The following is a 20,604-nucleotide window of genomic DNA, read 5'->3' on the forward strand; positions in this document are numbered from 1 at the left end:
TTTTTCAAAAAATTGGAATTTTAAATATAGAGTTGAAATATTCAAAATTCTGAAAAAATTTGAAATTCCGAATATAACAGAATCGAAATTTAATAGATTTCGATTTTTAAATTTATTGAAATTCTAAAATCCCGAACTATGATCCTGACTGGCTACAACTCGAAAACTATACCTTACTCAACATAAAAAAACAAAAAAATCACAAAATTAGGAAATTTTTGATACTATAGAGCCCAAATGAGGACTAATAACTTGAGCGTTATTTCAGTTGCAATGCCAAAGATTACCAGGAACGGTTGGACCGCAATTAAACTCCAATATAATGGTAAGGGTGTTGATCATTATTGACATTGAATGCTATTGCATTTGCATGGTAAAACCATAGTTCGTGATTCCGAACGAAAACTCTAAAATTCCATTTGGAATTTCAGTTTTCTAAAAAATTGGAATTTTGAATATAGTGTTGAAATAATTGAAATTCAAAAAGAATTTGAAATTCCGAATGTAATAGGGTCGAAATTTATTGGATTTCGGTTTTTGGATTTACCAGAATTCTGAAATCCCAAACTATGGATAAAACACATTTACACAAAAAAAAAAAATTACCGTTGTGTAAAAGGAAGGCATATACAGGGAACTTCTCTCTGCTGATTGTGCAGAGAATATATATATATATATATAATTAAAAACCAAATTTGCATAGACTTCATGGGCTTTTGTTTATCATAATAAGAAACAAAGACGTTGTTGGTTTGTGAGAACTGACGAGAGAGACAGAGATAGAAGAAGGGGCAGGTAAGAGAGAGAGAATTTAAGGTCAAAGAGTATACAAATGTAATGATTTCAAGGAGATCAGAAAAGCTCGTGATGCAAAAAGTAAAGAAGAATTTTCCTTGCAGGGTAACAGAACCAGAATGCTAAGACATCAAAAGGAATTTACAGGCACTCCAGCCTCTTCATTCCTTTTCTCGTGATCCTCTATATATCTTTCTACACTCTAATTACTGAAAAAATAATAATAATTTTCTTGCATCAGCTCTCTCTCTCTCTCTTTTTGTCTCTGAGCTTTCTCTGTGCTGCTTAATGTGGCTTTAAAAAGATTTTAAACCTTGACTAGACAGTTCCAACCATAAGACCAAATCTTCTTATAAAAAGTTACATCTGTCTCCAGCAATAGAGAACAGGTGAGAGAAAGTAAGCATTTTTTGAGTTTTTAGCAGCAAGAAAAAAAAAAGATGCCCATTAGCTCAAGATAAAAAGCCATTGAAAAAGAAGGATTTTTGAGGTTTGCTTCGAAAACCCAGAGTTGTTATCGTAGGAAGAGAGTGAAGAAATGGGTAGCTGTGGAAGAAATGGATCAGTGAGACAGTATATCAGGTCTAAGGTTCCTCGACTTCGATGGACTCCTGAACTTCATCACTGTTTTGTTCATGCCATTGAAAGGCTTGGTGGCCAAGATAGTAAGTTTTAGCAACTCCTTATCTTTTTACCCACTCCCACTACTATCTTTTTTTACTGTCTGACAGTTTTTACTTGTTTTCTCACTTTGTAGAAGCCACACCCAAGCTTGTTCTTCAACTTATGGATGTTAGAGGACTAACCATTTCTCATGTTAAAAGCCATCTCCAGGTTTTTTTCTTCTTCATCTTTTGTGTTATGCTTTATGTTCTTGTCACTTAAAATATTTGATTCTATGTTCTTGTTATTTGTCAACTTCAGATGTATAGGAGCATGAGGAGTGATTTGATCGGCAGACAAGGTATGGGAAACTTTCTACTAAAAGAGCAAGCAACGTTTTTTTTTTTATCTTTTCAACTATGATTTGCTCTTATTTGTTTTCTTTTCTTTCATTCCATTAATCCCATGGTGGAGAATTCCTCTAAACTTTCTACTAAAGGGACTTTTTCAAACAAGTTTGTTAACTTAAATCCTCACTTGCAGTTTACTGTTCTTGCTTCTTTAATGAAAGTTATGAAATCAAAATAAATACTGGTTCTTTCTTTCATTTATTTCATTCTCTAGTTTCTGAGAAAGCTGATGTACTTTACCTAAAATAATAGAGTATTTAATGACAAAATTTTCAACATTTTCCCCCATCTCTTTCTACTTCAATTTCACGGGTAAACTTGTTTGCTTAAAATCATTAAGAAACTTACTCCTTGTGAACATGTGTTTCCTGTGTTTGTGTAGCAGGTTTGCTTTCAACCCAACAAAGCAATCACTCTTTTGGTTATCATGATGGATGTGTTGATGGGGAGAGTGAGCTGGGATTCTTTCATTCTTCAAAACCCATCAAGGATTTTGAGCCTCATCAACCCCTCTACAGTTCTCTTCCTTTAAAAAGGTTAGCTTGTTGCTTTTTTAGCTTTTCATGAGATTCAAAAGAGAAATAAGTAAAGAAAGGAAAGCTACATACATGCACTCTCCTTTTTCATACTTTGGTTGGAGTGTCGAACCATGTTTCTCAAACTTTTCTTTTTGTTTCTTGTTGGTTTACACATCAGAGCTAGAATAGAGACGAGTTCTTCCATCTCTCAAAACCTGCAATGCAGTGAAAGAATATGTGAGACAGTCTCCTTTCCGTACTGTTTTGATGATTATCTGCAACACAATGCTGAGAAAAGGGAAGGAATAAAGGAGTGTTACAGATGGCAGACGGAGACTCCAAACACACTCTTCTCTCTGCCAAATAATTCTTGCAAGCTCAATGCTACATGCCCATACACAGAAGAATCTGCATTCTATAAGGTACTACTAACATATATACTATACTTTATACAATCCTTTCTCTCTCTCACTTTTCCTGGCCTTTTTATTCTCTCAACTTACTTTAGTATAATTCTTGACCTTCTTTCCGTAGGGTCAGTCTCATATTGATATTTTTATGTAAAGATTGCATGGAATGACTCGTTTTAAAATGAATGGTCTCATTTCTCTTTTGGTATTTTTTTCTTGTTTTTGGTTCAGTAAATATGACAATATAAGTTTTGCTGTAATGCTCTACCGGCCTGGACCACCAATCCACCATAGCAGTATTGGATACTCTCCATGAATATGCTAACCCAACTATGCATCCCTTCATCAGCACCAAAGTTTTTGCTTACTTACATTTGCCCCCATTTTCTCAACTAAGTAAATGAGATATATTTTGGGCAAAAATGAGGTTAATATCCCAATATATTTTAGATTCTCTGTCCCTCTCTAGGATGCAGGACGATTTAAATGAAGGACAGTATAGATGGTCCTTTTTGCATGGTTTTGGTGGAGTGTATTATGGGACAATGTCCTTGGATCCACATTTGCATAAATTCCATGGCTACCCAACACTGAACATAGCCATATGATGATCCGCACGAAAGTTGGTCGAAATTTCTTTTATGATGTGAATTTGGGTCACATTACACTGAAGTATTCTATAACTCTCAAGGTTAATCATGGATGAGGCCCTTTGCTGTTCTTAGTTCTAAGTTATAACCCAATACAAAAGTAAGGTGCACTTAAATGTTATACAGAGAAGTACTCATTATTATACTGTAGTTCAATTTCTCTACTAGTACTTGTTGGTATTGTTCCATGAAAATGAATTGTCTCCTCTTCATTACTACAGTGTCTGGGCTTAACGGTCTTATGCTAAATCGTTTTATTCCACAGAAGCCTATGCAAGATGAACAGCTGTTTTCATCTGGAAGGAAGAACGCAATAAGTACTGTGGAGAATGGTGATCAAATACAGTTGAGCATCAATCAGATGATGAAGAAGTAGGTGGTTGCGTGCTTTCATTATCACTCTCGTTGCTTCCCTCTACTCATAGGAGCAATGCCTCGTCGACTAGCGAGATTAGTGAAGAAGCATTTTCGTCTTCCTCCATGATCAATTCAAAAGACTGCTCTCATTCTCCGGCCAAGCGTGGTGTCAACTTAGATCTATCTATCTCTTTGCTTAGTACATAGTGTAGGAAAGTGTACATCTCTTTTTGTTTCTCATGAAATCCCTATCTTTTTGCACATTATACATACCCATCTAGACATCTAGTTATCCAGTTATCCTTTAGGCTTTTATTTATTTTTAGTTTTTTTGAGGTGCACTTATGTTTCGAATTCCTAGACTCTATGGAGTATGGACTATAATCAGGTTGTTTCTCTGGTATTATTCTTCTTATTGACACAATGGTTGACATATATAACTAATTTTGGTTTCCAAGTATTCTCTTTCGATCATTTGTATTATTAATTTGCAGCTGCTGAATTCGATGAGATTGGATTCAAGATTCCCTATTATCTTATTATCTTGCCAAATATTATAGATGGTGATGATATATGTATGACGTGCTTTGCCACGCACTAAAAGTTTAAAATTGCCCACACATCTCAATTACGATCTGTATTTACTGTAAATACACCAAAGCCTGCTTGTACTTGGAACACGGAATGCCTAAGGCAAAAACGTTGAAAATGCAACTTACTTATGAGTTGAATGTTAACGTTCCTCACTTAGGCTTGGAATTTATTGACCATGGAGGGTTGGAAGCTCTGTGGATTCCGTGTTCAAAAGTATTAGCATCATCATTGTCTATTTAGGTGATATGAGAAGTTTGGCACCTCTTGATTCTTAAAACCAGTTATATGCCAAGTGGGTGATCTGATTTAGGTGGATCATGATTCATGAACATGTATACAAAAATTGAGGTAGTGATAACTGATAATAAGAGGTTTAGAATTTCGACACGGCCTCAATACATGACAAAGTTTTTTGTTTTTTGATATGGACTACATGGCAAAGTTGACTACACATGCAGGCAAAAGTTGTATTTGATTGCGCACGAAACTTTGATTGAAAACTTGCTTCTTGCTGTGAAGAATTTCCACGAGACCTTTTTTATCGAGGCAATGGAAGTATGAAAATCCTTCCCTGCCTCGCGTTAATAATCCCATACAAAGATTTTCTGATTGACTCGTTCTTTCATTGCACTTACTACAGCTACCGACACGAATGTACCCTCCAATAGTCCAATAAACTTATTTTAAAAAATAAAATAAAATAAATACTGGTGAAATAAAAAGACTAATTTCATCTCATGGAGAACATTTTCACCATAATCTGCTTTGATCATTCAGCACCGGCAGGTTTTAATTGCATAACTAGAACAGTGAGTGCATAATAAAATCACGCACCCCAGCATTACCATTTGTTTTGAACAGAATACCCAGCTCGCAAGTCACAACATACATTGTCCAGAAAGAAATAACATAAAATATACAAGACAACATTTCCTTGTGAAGAACTACCACCAGCAGCTATTGCAAAATGAATCTTTACCCTTCACAAAACTTGACTTCTCATGAACCAGAAAGGCTACACGGCCGAGCTATGAGCCAATGATACAAGCAGCCCCAGAAGATTGTCCTACTAAAACTCCATCAGCAAACCTTTTAACTCATTTTTTTCCCATCTGAAATTAATGCCTTGATCAAGAGCTTTGGTTTTGTACTGATGAGGTTCTGGGGAAGAACTGAAACAGCAACCACCACAGAACCATTTGGCATCCGAGAAAGAGGTAGCAACTCAATGAGTACGGCAAACTGAGAATATATTATTCGGGTCAGCACAAGTAGTTAACCATATAAATAACATCAACTTAGTGCAAAAGATGGTCTCTTTAATAGGTACGGGTAGACTATTAGAAACAAAATGACACATCAGGGTATGTATTGTGAACTACAGCAATGGTTTGGCAAAAATGGGAACCTTCATCAAATAAAAGCTGAGACAAAAAGACAAAACAAATAAAAAGCTGAAATTGTCAAAATAACTCATTGGAGGAACAAAATTATTGAATTTCACCTCTGGGGATTTAAGGTCAACAACTGAATCTGTTATCATATCTTTAATGACACTTGCTACAAGGGCAAAGCATTTGTTGCGGTCCAATAGAGCCAATGAATTAGAATCTTTTGCATTACTCTTGTGACTCTTCAACTCTGTCTCATCCATACCTCTTCTGTTATATGCAACTGCAAACTACAATGTCAAATAAGAATCTTTCGACCAATATAAACATATATGAGGTAAACATGTATATATAACATTTTTTTCTGCAGAGACACGGATCTCAAGAAAAACGATTCTCCTGACTCAAGTCCCTCCCTAGTAAAGTTTTAAGTACATTTCTGTGTACAATTGAGTTCAACCACATCTCCTCTATTGGACCTAGCAGTTGCTTGGTACTTGGGTCCAAATTAGGGCCAACTGTGTAAAAGAAGGAAATAACTTTTACAAAATCTCCAGACAAAAAGGAGTGGTGAGTGTTATTTTATAGTAAACAAGCAAGAAGTGATACAGATTGAAGTTCTGTTGTTTCACTCTATAAGAGGCTTCGAACTTGTGGTAAAATTTTATAATATGGTACCTTTGTAGGCTTTTGAAATTTATTTTGTTCACTATCCAAGAACAGTTTGAGAAGATTTGACACAACTGCACAAAGATCGTTCTCATTTAGTCCACAAGTTGCTTGGACTGGGAATATACGATGACACCACCTGCATTGCATAAAATTAATTTCATTTTAGTTAAATCAGTTAGACATTTCATAGTTATGTCAACAGAAAATCTCAGACATATAAAATGAACTTGTTGCACTAGCCAATGCAAACTATACATGCACACACACATACACCAATAGCACCAACAAACATTTCCATGCCAACACTAAAAAGACAAGAAAACAATTCTGAACACCTCTATCATATGTTCACTGTAGAAAAACTCCATAGAAAAAGAGAAAGACCACAAAATACTGGAAGTTTTTCTAAGCTTTATTTAGAGAAGCAAGAGCCCTTCTTCTTAGTTGAATAATAGTTCAAAACTACAGATTTTCACACTTTATCTATTTTGTTGTTACATTTGTTTCCATTATTAGAAATATCTCAATATACATTTCACATGTTTAGACTCCCATTCGTTCTCACTTGCTCCTGTTTTTTGGCTTCCTGACATATTTACTAGTCTCCTGTCTTGGTTATATGCTTTTCTTTTTACCTGTAATGACAAGGATTTGCCACCTGGGTTACAAGCAAATAGAAGCAGTGCAGTTGGTCAAGGTCATTGCTGTTGGACTCTCAAGCCCGGGTCCAATACCCTAGAGCATAATTTAGATTTACACCTGGAAAATGTATTCCTTTACCAATATGTATTCCTTTATGTATTTAGATTTTACTGATATAAAGAACCTTTGCAGTAAAAAAAAAAAATTTGAAAACATTCAAATTCGTGCATTCTATATGAAAAGGCACTAGGAGTGAGCAAATATCTTACTTCAGTGACTTTAGATTTCCAGATTCCAGAGAATGAAATATTTGAGAGACAATATCAGTAGAGTCTGATGAGTTGTTTTTTGGGAAGATAAAAAGAAGTAATCCGCTCCTTGTTAGCTTGACCAGTGAGAGAATTTCCTTCTCACCATTTCCTTCCACCAGAGCCGAGGACGACGAAGTTTCTTTTAAACCTTGACCTGATTTCAGCAATTACGACAAGACGCGTTTGTCAGTATAACAGCAAACTGATCTCATTTCCAAGAGGATTAGAAAGTAAGCGAATCTTACAAAATATAATTACCATTATCAGTATTCCCCTTGATTTCTACATCATTGGCACATTCATGAGCTGTTTCCTCTAAGATAATTTTTCTTCTCTTTAGGTCCACATTTTTTTCCAAATCTTCCACACTGCGAAAACTGTTCTCCTTCAAAGATTGGATGTACTGCGATAAACACAAACTAAATTTAAGTGAAAAATACCAAAAAAACAAACTATCTGACCTTAAAATTGAAAATCCTTTCAACTTGGAAAATAGAGAACAGTCCGAAGTTTTAGTAACAGAAATAACTAGAAAACTAAGTACCAACGTCATATATACGTATTTCGTGTCTAACGTAAGTACACGGTATCTTGGAAATGGGGACACGGCTGTGCCTATACTTTGATAATCCAAATGCATAGGTCCATTGATTGGAAAATATTCCCACATATAGATTGTTAGTCTAACATTACCAATATCAAAGATAACCATATATGGCTCTGTAATTACATATTGTGCGCATTATAAATCCTGTCAAGATATTAATCACATGTCAAGCATTTCTATAAAACCATGGTCTGAAATTGTCACTACGCAATTTACAGTGTTAAATAGAACATACTATACTAAGTTACTAACATACATTTTAAAATGAAAATGGGCAACTTTTAGATAAAAACCTTTGATAAGATGGAAATGGCTTCTTTTGTGGCACTTTTCTCCCTCTCTAATAAAAACAACATTTCAAAGCAGTTTCAGCTCATGAAATTGAATATGGAGAAAAAAAAACTTCATTGCACAAAAGTGAAGAAGAACTTACTGATGGGGCAAGTAATGAGGAAGCCGGAATGAGAGTGTTGGAGAAGAGAAGAAGGTGCGTTGTAATCGAAACGAGGGATGCTAATTACTGCTGAGTGTTGCTCCCAAGGGGTCATCACTTTTTCTTTGGTCAACTTGAGTTCTTTTTCTTCTTCTTGTTTCTCCTCTGCCATTGTTAACCTCTTTTCTTCTTCTTTCCCTTCTCTGTGTTTTTTAGGGTTTAAGGGTCATTGTTGGGCTTTTTTTTTTCAATAGATGAAAGCCCGTCAGAAGTTGGGTTGGGCTTGCGTTAAGGTGTTGGGCTGGTGGTAAGCCCGTCATGGCTGGGCTTTTAGTTTTGGGTTATGTAGAATTGTTTTTTTCTTCTTCCTCTTTACTCCCCCTCAATGCCCATAAATCCATAATCATTATCATTTCCTTCATGGACAAATAGCAAATTAGATGGATTCTAGAGTCTAGTACTCGGATCACTTCTCGTGCAATTTGCTTCATTATTAAGAACCACGTCATCACGCCCTAAATACTTCACTAGTTTGCAATATCTTACTATATTAGAAAAGGGTGGAGTTTTAGAGACATATTTTATCTGGACACACCTAAACAAACTCAAAATTGTTAGGACATTTATAAATTTTAAATTGGGTTAATTTTTTTGTAGATATGATCTTAACTTTTGATCTAAATATTATGAGGTGACAAATCGAAAGTGTTTATGAAGTTGGGTTGTTTTAGTTAATAATTTACAAAATTCTTTGAAATCAACAAATAGACTAGACTTATTTTGGACCATTTTTGATATTATATTTGCTTCTAATGGTTTAGAAATTTGTAATTTTTTGATTATTTGTGACAATGGGCAAAATAGTTATGAGATTATATTAGAAAAAATGGTGATTAATTCAAAACTTATAAAGTAGTAAATTTTGTTTAATAATTTTGAATTTATCAAAAAATGACCCCAAAATAAAATATGTCTCTAGAACCCCTTATATTAGAAAAATATGGGTACGAGGAATAGTGATTTTGTGTTAGCAATTTTGCTTAATAATTTAATATATTTTATCAAAAATGAACTCAATGATTGATTGACAAATATCATAAAATGTTTTTTAATAGTGATATATAGTGAATAATTTGGGCAACCAAAAGGACCGTGAAACGCCAGGGACCAGACACCACCACAGTTTCGTGGATATAAATATGTGTCTTTAAATAGTGTGGTGGTTACTCACTAGCTGTCATGTTTTATGGGGTTTTGAGGTTTTTCCTTTTTCCACTCTGACAGTCACTAAGTCTCTTAAACCCTCGCCCCCCCCCAAACTCTTTCTTCACTACTTCACTTCACTTTGCTTGCCTCAAAATTCATCAGCTTTATTTTTAGTTTTGTATGTCGCGCCAAAAGCTCCTCCTTCGTTTCTCAAACAACATGTCCACTCTCTACTCCAACCACGTCGGCTTTTCCCCGTCTTTACTGCACCACTCTCACAGGTACTCCCGAAACACTTCTCATTACTTCTTGCACAAGTCACCAAAGTTTTTATTTTTATTTTTATAAATTTGTTTTAATATGAGTTAGTGTCTGGGAATAGCAGGTTGAACTTGAGTAGATCATATTGTACTTCACTTGAAGTCCCAGAAGACAAGTGTTCTTGGCTTCAAGAAGCCCAAAATATTAAAAGGTGGAAATTGGCTATAAGAGATAAAGATGGAAGTGGTTATGACACTGAACGAGTTACTGATGCTGAATCACCTCGTTTTCAGTTTCGATCCAGTAGTAGTAGTAGTGGAGTACCGCAGTTTTATGTGAACGATAGGGGTAGTGGGACCTTCATGCCTCATTGCTTTAATCATGGTTCTATGAATGAGAATAATGGGGTTAAGGTGCCCTTGAGACGGGATGCCCAAGTTAACGGAACCAGTGGAAATTTGGAAACGGGTGCTATTACAGTTCAACCTGAGTCTTATGTTTCAAAACAACCTGTAGTTGTACAGGTAGATTATCGTGAGCGCCTTGCTCGTATGTACAGTGATGTTCTTGTTGTCGACAGTATATCTTCAGCTAAGAAAGTTGTTCAGCTACTTACAACAAAGTACAGGGATTTTGTTCATGCATGTGATACAGAGGTTATTTTCCATATCTGTCTATGATTTTCACAGTCGTGGTAAACATGTATATGTGTGGTTCATGATTTCTTGTTTATATTTAGAATTCAGTGGTATTTTTTTTTTTTTTTTGTTTTTCTTGACCAATGTCAGTATCTATACAGGTATCTAAGATTGATGTGAAGCAGGAGACTCCTGTTAATCATGGCGAAATAATATGTTTCAGCATCTACTCTGGATCTAAAGCAAATTTTGGAATGGGGAAGTTATGTATCTGGGTAGATGTTCTCGATGGTGGTGGTAAGGATCTGCTAATGGAATTTGCTCCATTTTTCGAAGACTCGTCAATTAGAAAGGTAAAAGTTTTGACGAGCTTGACCAACACACACAGAAACACAAATGTGTACATACATAATGTGGTCATGTTATTGGTTGAGATCTTATTCTATTTTTCATCGACGAGCATCTTTGGTATTCAGACATTCTACAAAAGAATATGTGGGGGGTCTGAATAAATTTGGAAAGAGATTTAAATTCTCTCTTTTGCTGTGGAAATGTTGGTATTCAATAATATTGGATTGAAAACGAGGTTTAGATCTCCCTCACTCCGTGTCTTGTTTGGTAGCAACGTAAACACTGATATTGTACTCTTCGATTGGAATTCATTGAATAATTATATTTCTGATCAGAAAAAAGCCAAGTAAAAGAAATTGGTGGCCCTTGTTTAGGCTGTGCTCTTACTTCTAAGTGTGCATTAACATGAAATGAGAACAGCTGATCTATTTTGCAGGTTTGGCATAACTATAGCTTTGATAGTCATGTTATAGAAAACTATGGGATTAAAGTTTCTGGTTTTTATGCCGACACAATGCATATGGCAAGGCTTTGGGATTCTTCAAGACGGACTCAAGGTGGGTATTCCCTCGAAGCACTTACAAGCGACTCAAAGGTCATGAATGGGACTCCTAAAAGGGACTCAAAGGTCATGAATGAGACTTGTAAAAGAAACTCAAATGTCATTAATGAGGATCCTAAAAGGGACTCAAATGTCATGAATGGGGTTTCTACAAGTGACTCAAAAGAACTGATTGGTAAGATATCCATGAAAACCATCTTTGGGAACAAGAAGTTAAGAAGAGATGGAACTGAGGGAAAGTTTGTGGCTATTGCTCCAGTGGAAGAACTTCAAAGGGAGCAACGTGTACTATGGATTTGTTATTCCGCTTTGGATTCTGTGAGCACACTACAGCTTTTTGAGAGCTTGCAAAACAAGCTAAAAAGTATGAGTTGGGCTGTTAATGAGAACAACAAAGGAACCATGTTTGATTTCTATGAAAAGTATTGGAGGCCATTTGGCGAGCTTTTAGTTAACATGGAAACTGAGGGAATGCTGGTAGATCGAGCATATCTTGCTGAAATACAGAAAGTTGCTAGTATGGAACAAGAAACAGCTGGTAATAGATTCCGCAAGTGGGCAGCTAGGTACTGTGCTGATGCTATACATATGAATGTAGGAAGTGATACGCAATTGCGAACGCTCCTTTTTGGTGGCACAACTAACAGGTATATGGCAAGCGTGTCCATTTTATAATTTTTTTTGTTTTCTTTTGCTGAGTACATTTAAGTGCGTGGATGGTAACTTACTTATTTTTCTTCCCAGATGGATATGTAAATGTTGTTAATCACATAATCCATTAATTGTCTCTTGTTTGCTTTTTACAGCAAGGATCCAAATGAAGTTCTTCCTGAGGAAAGGGTTTTTAAAGTGCCAAATGTTGACAGAGTGATTGGAGAAGGGAAAAAGATTCCATCGAAATTCCGGGATATTAGAATAAGCAGTTGTAAAAATATTAAAATAGAAAGTGCGATGTTCACACCCACTGGTTGGCCCTCTGTTAGTGGTGATGCTCTGAAGACCCTTGCGGGAAAGGTATCGTCAGAGTATGATTGGATAGATGATGTTCATGGATTTGAGTCAGAGATAGATAACAGTGGGATACGTAATGATTTAGATTGTTCTGCGGATCAAAACGGAAAAAAAGACGTTTCTTCATATGGAACAGCTTATGAAGCATTTGGAGGTGATAAGGATGGGAAGGAGGCTTGCCACGCCATTGCTGCCTTATGTGATGTCTGCTCTATACACTCTTTGATATCCAATTTCATTCTTCCCCTGCAGGTGATTTATTTTTACATGATTCTTCCATACATGCATTTAGATTATTTACCCATCCCAGGCTAGAATACAACTTCAGTAAAGTGCTCTTCATTAAGGAAATCAATCCACATCTTCTGGTTCAATTGGCAATGCTTTGGCTGATGCGATACTCGTAAAGAAAGTTGCTTCCTTCATCTGTTTTTTTATAACTCAAGACGCCTGTCTCATATACTCATGCCTACTTGAAGTTTTGCATTTTATGTCTTACACAAATTTTGGTAACTGTAACTGGTTTAAAGGTTGAGATTCTTATGCAATTACAGTTGTATCGCTTTCCAACAGACTGACCTGTTCTTCTAGTTCGGCTTCTCTCCTGTTTGATAACTTACCAATTTAGATAAAGCCCAATGGCTGTTGCAGCAGTTTGCATTTCTTTTTTGGAAAAGCTATTCTTTGCAGTCTATGACACTTGTCTTAAGGCCATAAGTACACTGGAAAAACTGTGTTTCATGTAGATGGAAGGAAGGTTATTATTCTAACCATTTGCATGGGTCCTACACAAATTCATGCTAATATTCTTTTGCCACAAGAACTGAAGTGATTAGTGGGGAAATATGACACTTGTCTTAAGACCATAAGTACACTGGAAAAACTGGGTTTCATGTAGATGGCAAGAAGGTTATTATTCTAATCATTTGCATGGGTCCTACACAAATTCATGCTAATATTCTTTTGCCACAAGAACTGAAGTGATAGTGGGGAAATGCATGTTGGATGTCTATCCAGGATGATTTTTCCGACTGCTACACCTACCTCCCCCCCCCCCGCCCAAACCCACACACTCACACATGTTTTTGATGGTCTGGACTTACATTATATGGGGTAACTCATTGTAACTTTAATTCATGGGTGAGTGGCAGAACAACCGTATATCAGGGAAGAATGGGCGCATCCATTGTTCTCTAAATATCAACACTGAGACTGGACGTTTATCGGCAAGGAGGCCAAATTTGCAGGTACATGCTTGATATTATTATGTTATGTGAACAAAGACTAATTTGAATTGTTGCTAGTTTTGTTATATTTATGGACTCTTATTTCTACTATTGATTTAAAGACATGGTTCACTCTGAACAAACAATAAATTGTTGACACTGAGGTATCACAAAGTGTGTGCATCCCCAATAATAGACCATCAGTTCTTCTGATGCACATATTGACACTGTCAAGATGTTCCACATGGGACATTTAAAACTTTGCGCATTAGTATATAACTATATAGGGGTCACTCCACTCATTGGCAATTGGTTTTGAGTTAAATGCTCCAAAGGTTAAGATGGTATGAGAGCAGGCTATTCCAGTTTGTTCCATAGGGCCCATTCATGTCATTCAATAATATTGGTCCATGTGTCATGCTCAACCAACCCCACGTGTAAGGGGGTGTGTTGAGATGTTTAGTATAGTCCCACACGAGACATTTAAAGCGGTGCATATTAGTATGTACATTCCTATGGCCCCGCTCCACTCATTTGCCAATTGGTTTTGAGTTGGTTGATCCAAGGTTATTGAGACACGATTCCTTATTTCAATATACCATTTTTCAAAACTAGAAATCAACATGGTATCAAAGCTGTAGATCTTGATAGGCTGAGTGGGTTGCAGTATTAATTAAGTGGTTGTTCAGTAGGTTTAGTGGTAATAAATACTGTTATGCACCTGCACCCCATAAAGTGGTGTGCTAGACCTATTTAACATCCTGTTCTGCGTACGCTGGTAGCTACTATATCTTCCCTTATAGTTTTTACTTTTTTTTTTTATCTATCTATGAACTATACTCGTATATTTGTTTATTTTTGAATTTTTTTTTTTGCTCGGTAAAGTGAAATCTCATTAATAAAGGAGAAGTAGGTTGAGAAGGCCTACATTACAAGAGAAAAAGAAATAAAAAACATTTACAAGAAATGAATCAACATTGTTGAGATATATAACTTCTAGTATGTGGTTTAGTCCCACATTGAATAAGGAGAGAGCTCATACTCTGACTCCTACCTACTCAATCCGACCTAGCTACAAAAGACTGAAAGAAACATCCTCTAAACTCTTTGAAGACTTTAGACCACTGAAATAACAAAACTTTTATTGAGAGAATTATAATCGTATTTTTATTCCTTATGTCCTCTTAAAAAGTTTCTAAAATTTCACTGTTATATATTTCTGATATCAGAACCAGCCTGCTTTGGAAAAGGATAGATACAAGATCCGTCAGGCATTTGTAGCTGCTCCTGGATGCTCTCTCGTTGTTGCTGATTACGGACAGGTTACTGGATACTTAGTTACCAAATTATGACATGTGGATCGTGTTAATTTGTTCTGATTTTGTAAGAGATATCTCATTACAGTTGGAGCTTAGAATTCTGGCTCATCTTGCAAACTGCAAGAGCATGAAGAATGCCTTCAAAGAGGGCGGTGATTTCCACTCTAGGACAGCAATGAATATGTACTCATATATACGTGAAGCTGTAGAAAAACAAGAAGTTTTGCTTGAGTGGCATCCCCAGTCCAGTGGGGATAAACCCCCTGTTCCTCTATTAAAGGTAAAAATGACTGAAAAATTGTTGCACTTGTACATGAGAGCTTCAGTATACTTTTGCGATAGGAATTAAGAACCTCTGGATAACCACTAACCAGCATGTTAATGTATGAAGACCAAGTTATTAAGTTGTTCATGTATTATTTAAAGTAGCACAGAAGCGAAGTGACATTAACATGGTTACATGTATCGGTTTCCGACACCACTGTTTTACTTTGTGCAGACTGGCTCAACTTAACCCCTACTGATATCCATTTTAATATGTGGTTTATTTGTCTCAAAACCAACTTGCTGTTCCAATCCTTGAAAAACCCCAAAAATTACTTGAGTCCATCTGTCCCATATTCTAATGGAGAGAACATTATACCTTCGCCTTTCTTCTTTTCTTTTCATCTCAGTGTACTTAGAAGAGGAATATGATTTTTCTCAGCTCTCCTTGTTTCTCACTTCTTCCTCTTTGGGGCTGAAAATATTTAACCTGAAATCTTATCAGCAGTGTGTTTTTGTGTATCCGCCACGAGTTTTGGAGTGTCCACATGTTGAAGCGTTAATTGTGTAAAACATTTTTCGTATGGTACTGTTTTTAACATTTTGAGAAAGTGCTAACTTCCACAAACAAACAAAAGAAGGCTTTAAAATGGAAACAGTATAGCATATTTTGGAACATTATATCGTTATTTGCGTGAACCATATATGCTTTGTTTATAATATGCAAGTTCAGTTTTCTTTTATGTTTCCTGTGATTTTCTCAGGACACCTTTGCTTCTGAAAGGAGAAAAGCCAAAATGCTCAACTTTTCCATTGCATATGGTAAGACTCCTGTTGGGCTTGCTCGGGACTGGAAGGTACATGCGCTATGATGAAGTTATAGGTTTTGTGTGAGTTACAATATATTCAAAGTGGAAAAATTGTTCAAGATATATATGTTCTCTTTATCTTAGGTTTCTGTCAAGGAGGCAAGGGAAACAGTCGAACTCTGGTACCGAGATAGAAAGGAAGTTTTGAGTTGGCAAGAGGAGCGGAAGCAAGATGCTAATCGTTATGGATGTGTAAAAACACTATTAGGCCGGACACGCTCCTTTCCTTCGATGAATGGTGCTAGTAATGCTTATAGAGGACATATTGAGCGAGCTGCTATTAATACCCCTGTGCAGGTCTGGCTTCTAATTTCACACAGAAGCTAAAAACATTTCTTTAGAAAAACATAGCTGTGTTTTTTGGTTATTGACATTGCCTGTATTTAATTAACAGGGCAGTGCTGCCGATGTTGCTATGTGTGCCATGCTTGAAATATGTAGAAATGCCCATTTGAAGGAGCTTGGATGGAGGCTGCTCTTGCAGGTTTCTCTCATATGACACTTTTAGTTTTAATTTACCACCTGTGACTTATTTGGTTTAGCTTTTCATGTGCTCAATTGCAAACACCTACTGTGGCTCTTCACTTTCTATGCACCCTCGATATCTCTCGTAGCAGTAAACCGTTCTATTTAAAATTTTAAACTCAAAGTTCCATCTTCAAAGTGTTAGACTTGGATAGTCAAGGTTTTTAATGGTATCTAAACTCACTGGAAGCTGCACCTTGAAACTGCTTCGGTTTGCAAGATGAAAATGTTGTCTTACCAATTGCATACCCCTATTATCTAATATAAGGATACAGTTGATTGGTTCAGTAAGTCGTGAGCCTCCGTTCAATTCTAGTTAAATGACGTCTTCTGTTTGTCTTATTTACTTTATTTTCCCTTTCCTTTGACCTTTTTGCATTTCAACTTACTAAAACTAGAGCATTTGTCTGTGTTAGCACTCGACTAAATTATCTCAATCATTTTTTGTGTCTTACCATGCTTGAGCCATTCCTACATTGTCACGAACGTCTTTGTTTCTGATTTTCCTCCTCTTACTATGCTCATCTCTTCTCTTCTCTGCTTAATTAGTCAAAGTGTTCTTTATTGATTAATCTCTCTGTAGCTCAATAGATAGGTGACTCGGTATCCTTCTTATAAAATGTATCAAGTACATTAGCATTTATCCGTTAAAAATGAGTGGAGACATGCTTTTGTTGAAGCAGGTTCATGATGAAGTAATATTGGAAGGTCCAACGGAGTCAGCAGAGGTGGCGAAGGTTATAGTTGTTGATTGCATGTCCAAACCTTTTGTTGGCACCAACATTCTAAGTGTTGATCTGGCTGTGGATGCCAAGTGCGCACAAAATTGGTATGCCGCCAAGTAAACACCAGTTCTGTGATTGTATCACAAGCTCCAGTTAGATTGAAGTTACAGTCGCAGTGGTGCAGTCTGAGATCCATTTTGTACAGATGTAGCGAAGGCTATAGGTAATTGGGTGTGTATATCCCAGCCTTTTGAAGGCGCCAACAATCTCGGTGTTAATCTGTCTGTTGATGTCAAGTCTGCACAGAATTGGTACACCGCCAAGTAAAACATTGTGCTCTATCACAAGCTCCACTTTTTGTGGTTCCTTCGGGCCTTTAGTACTTGCAGTGGCGTGGCTACAGTTGTGTGCATGTCAAAACGTTTGGGGTGGCACAAACATTCTCAATGTTGATCTGGTTGTCAATGGCAAACTTTTCACAGAATTGGTATGCCACCTAGAACACAGTATTTTGCATCACAAGGTTCAATTATGATCGAAATCCTTTTGTTGCTCCTTTGTGCTTTCTTTGGCCCGAAGGAGTTAAAGTGGAAGCTGTGTGGTTTAAGATCTACTTTGGACAGAGGTTTAAAAGGCTAGTTGAGCGCATGGTTCGAATACCAATATGTTGATCTGGCTATGGCAACTGTGATATGACCTAGTATTCCACCAGTAAAACAGTCAGTTCTGGTACAAGCTCTAACTTGACTGAATGTCTTCCCCTGATCCTTTGTGGTTTCTTTGGGCCTCAGTGAGTTTCAGTGGTGCAGTTGAGATCCGTTTTCTTTGGCTGGAATTGACGGCACTGCTAGGTTGCACGCTATAAAATTAGTTTTATGATCAATATGAGGTGGTACTTCGATATGATTCACAACGCCATGTGGTGTGATCTGTAAGGACAGTGGGTTAACATCTCTGTGAGGCTTGAAGCTAAAGCTGTTTAGATTGGGGATGGGGGGGAAGAGTTGTACAGTGTACATTGACGTCCTACTGCCATTATTCAAAGCTGTATTTCCAGATAGAATGGATTTAACTCCGTACTCCTTTTCATTTGGGCCCTAGTTTTTATTTTCTGAAAATTATGCTGTTTTCGATTTGCTGTGAAACAGATTTCTTGAATCTAAAGCTTACTGGCTACTGCTTTGGGTGGTAGTAACCTTCATCCACAAATTCTAAGGTAGTGTGATGTCAGTAACCTTCATCAACAGCTATGTTTCGATTTCGGACTGATTTTGTGACCCAATGTAAACATTGTTCTCTACTAAGATCCATCAGTTGAGGTTCCTGAGAACATCAACCACTATGGAATCAAATGTACCAATCACTCAACGAAAACGCAGATAAAAAATGGAAAGTGCTCACCAGCCAACAAATCAACATCTAAACCAGTTTCACAAAAAGGAAAATAGTTTCATCCAAAGAGAACGAGTATGCAAGTATGCAACACCAGATCCCTCTCATGGTCACTGCGCTATAGGAGGATATGAAAAAAACGATACACAACATTTTCAAACGGCATAAGTGGTGATGCAAGAGTTAAACTTGTATGATTGAGTGAGTATACAGGTTGTTTTCTAATAATGGTATTCGGTATCTCAAGATCAAACAAAATGTTAGAACATCAGCAAATTTGTGGAAGTCCCAACAACGAATGGTTCCATTAACAGTCGCGTCAAGAAGTAAAACGTCACCCCCAATGTGATAGAGATGGGAAGAGCAGGTAGAGCTCGATGACACACAGACAAGAGGATAAGTGTGCACCCAAGGCCAGATATGATAGCAAGATAACATGCATAGACAGTCATGAGATCATACATAGCAGCTCTACCAACAAGAACACTATAGAAAACAAAGTCTCCAAGACCTAATTTGATACCTGGTTTCATAATGATATCCAAATCTCTACCACTATCTCCACCTCCACCACCAATGTCCCTTCGCGACCTTTCTGCCTCGTGCCCCATAACATGAGATGACCTCTCTTCAACAATTTCAGATTGCCGAGCACCTAGAGATCCAACGTCCACCACGGTTGAGCTAGGCGACACCAAAGGGATTCTCTCCTCATCTTCTCCCCCATTGTAAGCTTCAGTTTGGATACTGGAGCGATATGCATTGCTATCATTTTCTAAATTCCTTCCAACATTTTGAAGTTCGATCGAAGGCGATGCCATAAAAGCCCCGGCAACCAAAACACCCAACGATCCACGCCCTTGTTGATCACGAGCCACTGTCGGTCTGGCCTCATAAACCAAAGCAGGAAGCTCTTCGTCTCGACTCGAAGCCAACTCAACTAAAATCTTCAAAGGTCCACCAGGAGCTAAAACAGCAACTAAATCATAAACAGCCAATGCAACAAGTAACACCCATGTAGTCCATTCAGGCAACTTAGTAAACCAAGTAGCAACAATAATCCCCAACAAAACCATATACCCTTGTCTCAAAAATATCGGAATCCCACGACTAAAAACCGAAAGAACACCCAGTATAGTAAAATTAAACAACAGCATAAAACAAGTAATCGAGTCAACAGGTATCGAGAAATGCTGAATTATCGACAAAAATATCCCTCCACCCATGGAGCCAAGCACGAAAAATGCCGAAAAACGCATGTAGTTTTTCAAGAAATTGGTGAAATTGTAGTAGTAAAGGAGGACTAGAATGAAAGTGACAACAGCAATGAGGACAACGAAGACGGCGGCGTTTAGTAAAGCGCCTTCGAGTTTCTGGGTAGTGGAGTCTGAAGGTGTTTCGAGGTAGACTAAATTGGCAGCAGTTCGAATTGGGGTTGAGACTGGTGTGGGAGAAGAGAGAGAGTAGACTAAGAGAACTACTAGAAACATACATATTGAGACCGGGGACATTACGCCTATGATTTCTACCCCAATTGATTCTAGAATGCTGCCTTCCATTTTCTTTTGAGGTTTCCAAAGTGGTCAAGGAATAGATAAAAGCATCTCAAATACCAGCTTCACACATGAGAACTCTGCTTTTAACGATGGATTTAACATTTCGTGGAATTTACCTGTTGACTGTTATTTCAGAATTTCAGTCCAAGATATTTCGAGTGCAGTTTAAGCGCTAATCGAGAGCAAGTCGCTTAGTTAACCTATAATATATATGTCTCGTATAAGTGATATAACAACCTAAAACAAAATAAAGTCAAAAACCTATAAGTCTGAGTGGTGGAGTGCTAGCTGGCCTAAGAGTTTTCT

The 20,604-nt window shown here is 37.0% G+C and overlaps 4 protein-coding genes across 10 annotated transcripts; 2 read left to right on the top strand and 2 right to left on the bottom strand.

Moving 5' to 3' along the window:
* Positions 1 to 699: 699 nt before the first annotated feature.
* Positions 700 to 4,200, top strand: LOC147521241 (myb family transcription factor MOF1-like). Of its 4 annotated transcripts, none has more exons than XM_086600812.1 (6): positions 700 to 1,460; positions 1,553 to 1,629; positions 1,720 to 1,759; positions 2,194 to 2,344; positions 2,505 to 2,748; positions 3,655 to 4,200. In XM_086600812.1, the coding sequence occupies exons 1-6, from the start codon at positions 1,334 to 1,336 to the stop codon at positions 3,760 to 3,762; spliced, it is 747 nt and encodes a 248-aa protein (XP_086456938.1). In that variant the 5' UTR covers positions 700 to 1,333; the 3' UTR covers positions 3,763 to 4,200. The 4 variants fall into 4 exon arrangements, with proteins under 4 accessions (XP_086456938.1, XP_086456739.1, XP_086456812.1 ...); XM_086600613.1 differs by having other exon boundaries at positions 702 to 1,460; positions 2,191 to 2,344; positions 3,652 to 4,200; XM_086600686.1 differs by having other exon boundaries at positions 702 to 1,460; positions 3,652 to 4,200.
* Positions 4,201 to 5,084: 884 nt separating this feature from the next.
* Positions 5,085 to 8,616, bottom strand: LOC147521242 (uncharacterized). Of its 2 annotated transcripts, XM_086600903.1 has the most exons (7): positions 8,394 to 8,614; positions 8,254 to 8,300; positions 7,612 to 7,756; positions 7,312 to 7,507; positions 6,407 to 6,536; positions 5,842 to 6,018; positions 5,085 to 5,579 (listed from the first exon to the last, which is right to left on the bottom strand). In XM_086600903.1, the coding sequence occupies exons 1-7, from the start codon at positions 8,563 to 8,565 to the stop codon at positions 5,430 to 5,432; spliced, it is 1,017 nt and encodes a 338-aa protein (XP_086457029.1). In that variant the 5' UTR covers positions 8,566 to 8,614; the 3' UTR covers positions 5,085 to 5,429. The 2 variants fall into 2 exon arrangements, with proteins under 2 accessions (XP_086457029.1, XP_086457101.1); XM_086600975.1 differs by lacking the exon at positions 5,842 to 6,018 and having other exon boundaries at positions 8,394 to 8,616.
* Positions 8,617 to 9,536: 920 nt separating this feature from the next.
* Positions 9,537 to 20,352, top strand: LOC147521243 (DNA polymerase I A, chloroplastic/mitochondrial-like). Of its 3 annotated transcripts, none has more exons than XM_086601063.1 (12): positions 9,537 to 9,880; positions 9,982 to 10,516; positions 10,660 to 10,851; positions 11,286 to 12,058; positions 12,218 to 12,674; positions 13,574 to 13,669; positions 14,878 to 14,970; positions 15,053 to 15,247; positions 15,996 to 16,088; positions 16,185 to 16,397; positions 16,495 to 16,584; positions 17,309 to 20,352. In XM_086601063.1, the coding sequence occupies exons 1-12, from the start codon at positions 9,780 to 9,782 to the stop codon at positions 17,468 to 17,470; spliced, it is 3,000 nt and encodes a 999-aa protein (XP_086457189.1). In that variant the 5' UTR covers positions 9,537 to 9,779; the 3' UTR covers positions 17,471 to 20,352. The 3 variants fall into 3 exon arrangements, with proteins under 3 accessions (XP_086457189.1, XP_086457255.1, XP_086457310.1); XM_086601129.1 differs by having other exon boundaries at positions 9,985 to 10,516; XM_086601184.1 differs by lacking the exon at positions 9,982 to 10,516 and having other exon boundaries at positions 9,540 to 9,880.
* Positions 18,769 to 20,301, bottom strand: LOC147521244 (presenilin-like protein At1g08700). Its single transcript, XM_086601280.1, has one exon. It carries the CDS (start codon positions 20,299 to 20,301, stop codon positions 19,003 to 19,005), a length of 1,299 nt encoding a protein of 432 aa, XP_086457406.1. The 3' UTR covers positions 18,769 to 19,002.
* Positions 20,353 to 20,604: the final 252 nt, after the last annotated feature.

The sequence above is a fragment of the Coptis chinensis genome, chromosome 1 (genome assembly GCF_015680905.1).
Source record: "Coptis chinensis isolate HL-2020 chromosome 1, ASM1568090v1, whole genome shotgun sequence".
NCBI classification, from domain to species: domain Eukaryota; kingdom Viridiplantae; phylum Streptophyta; class Magnoliopsida; order Ranunculales; family Ranunculaceae; genus Coptis; species Coptis chinensis.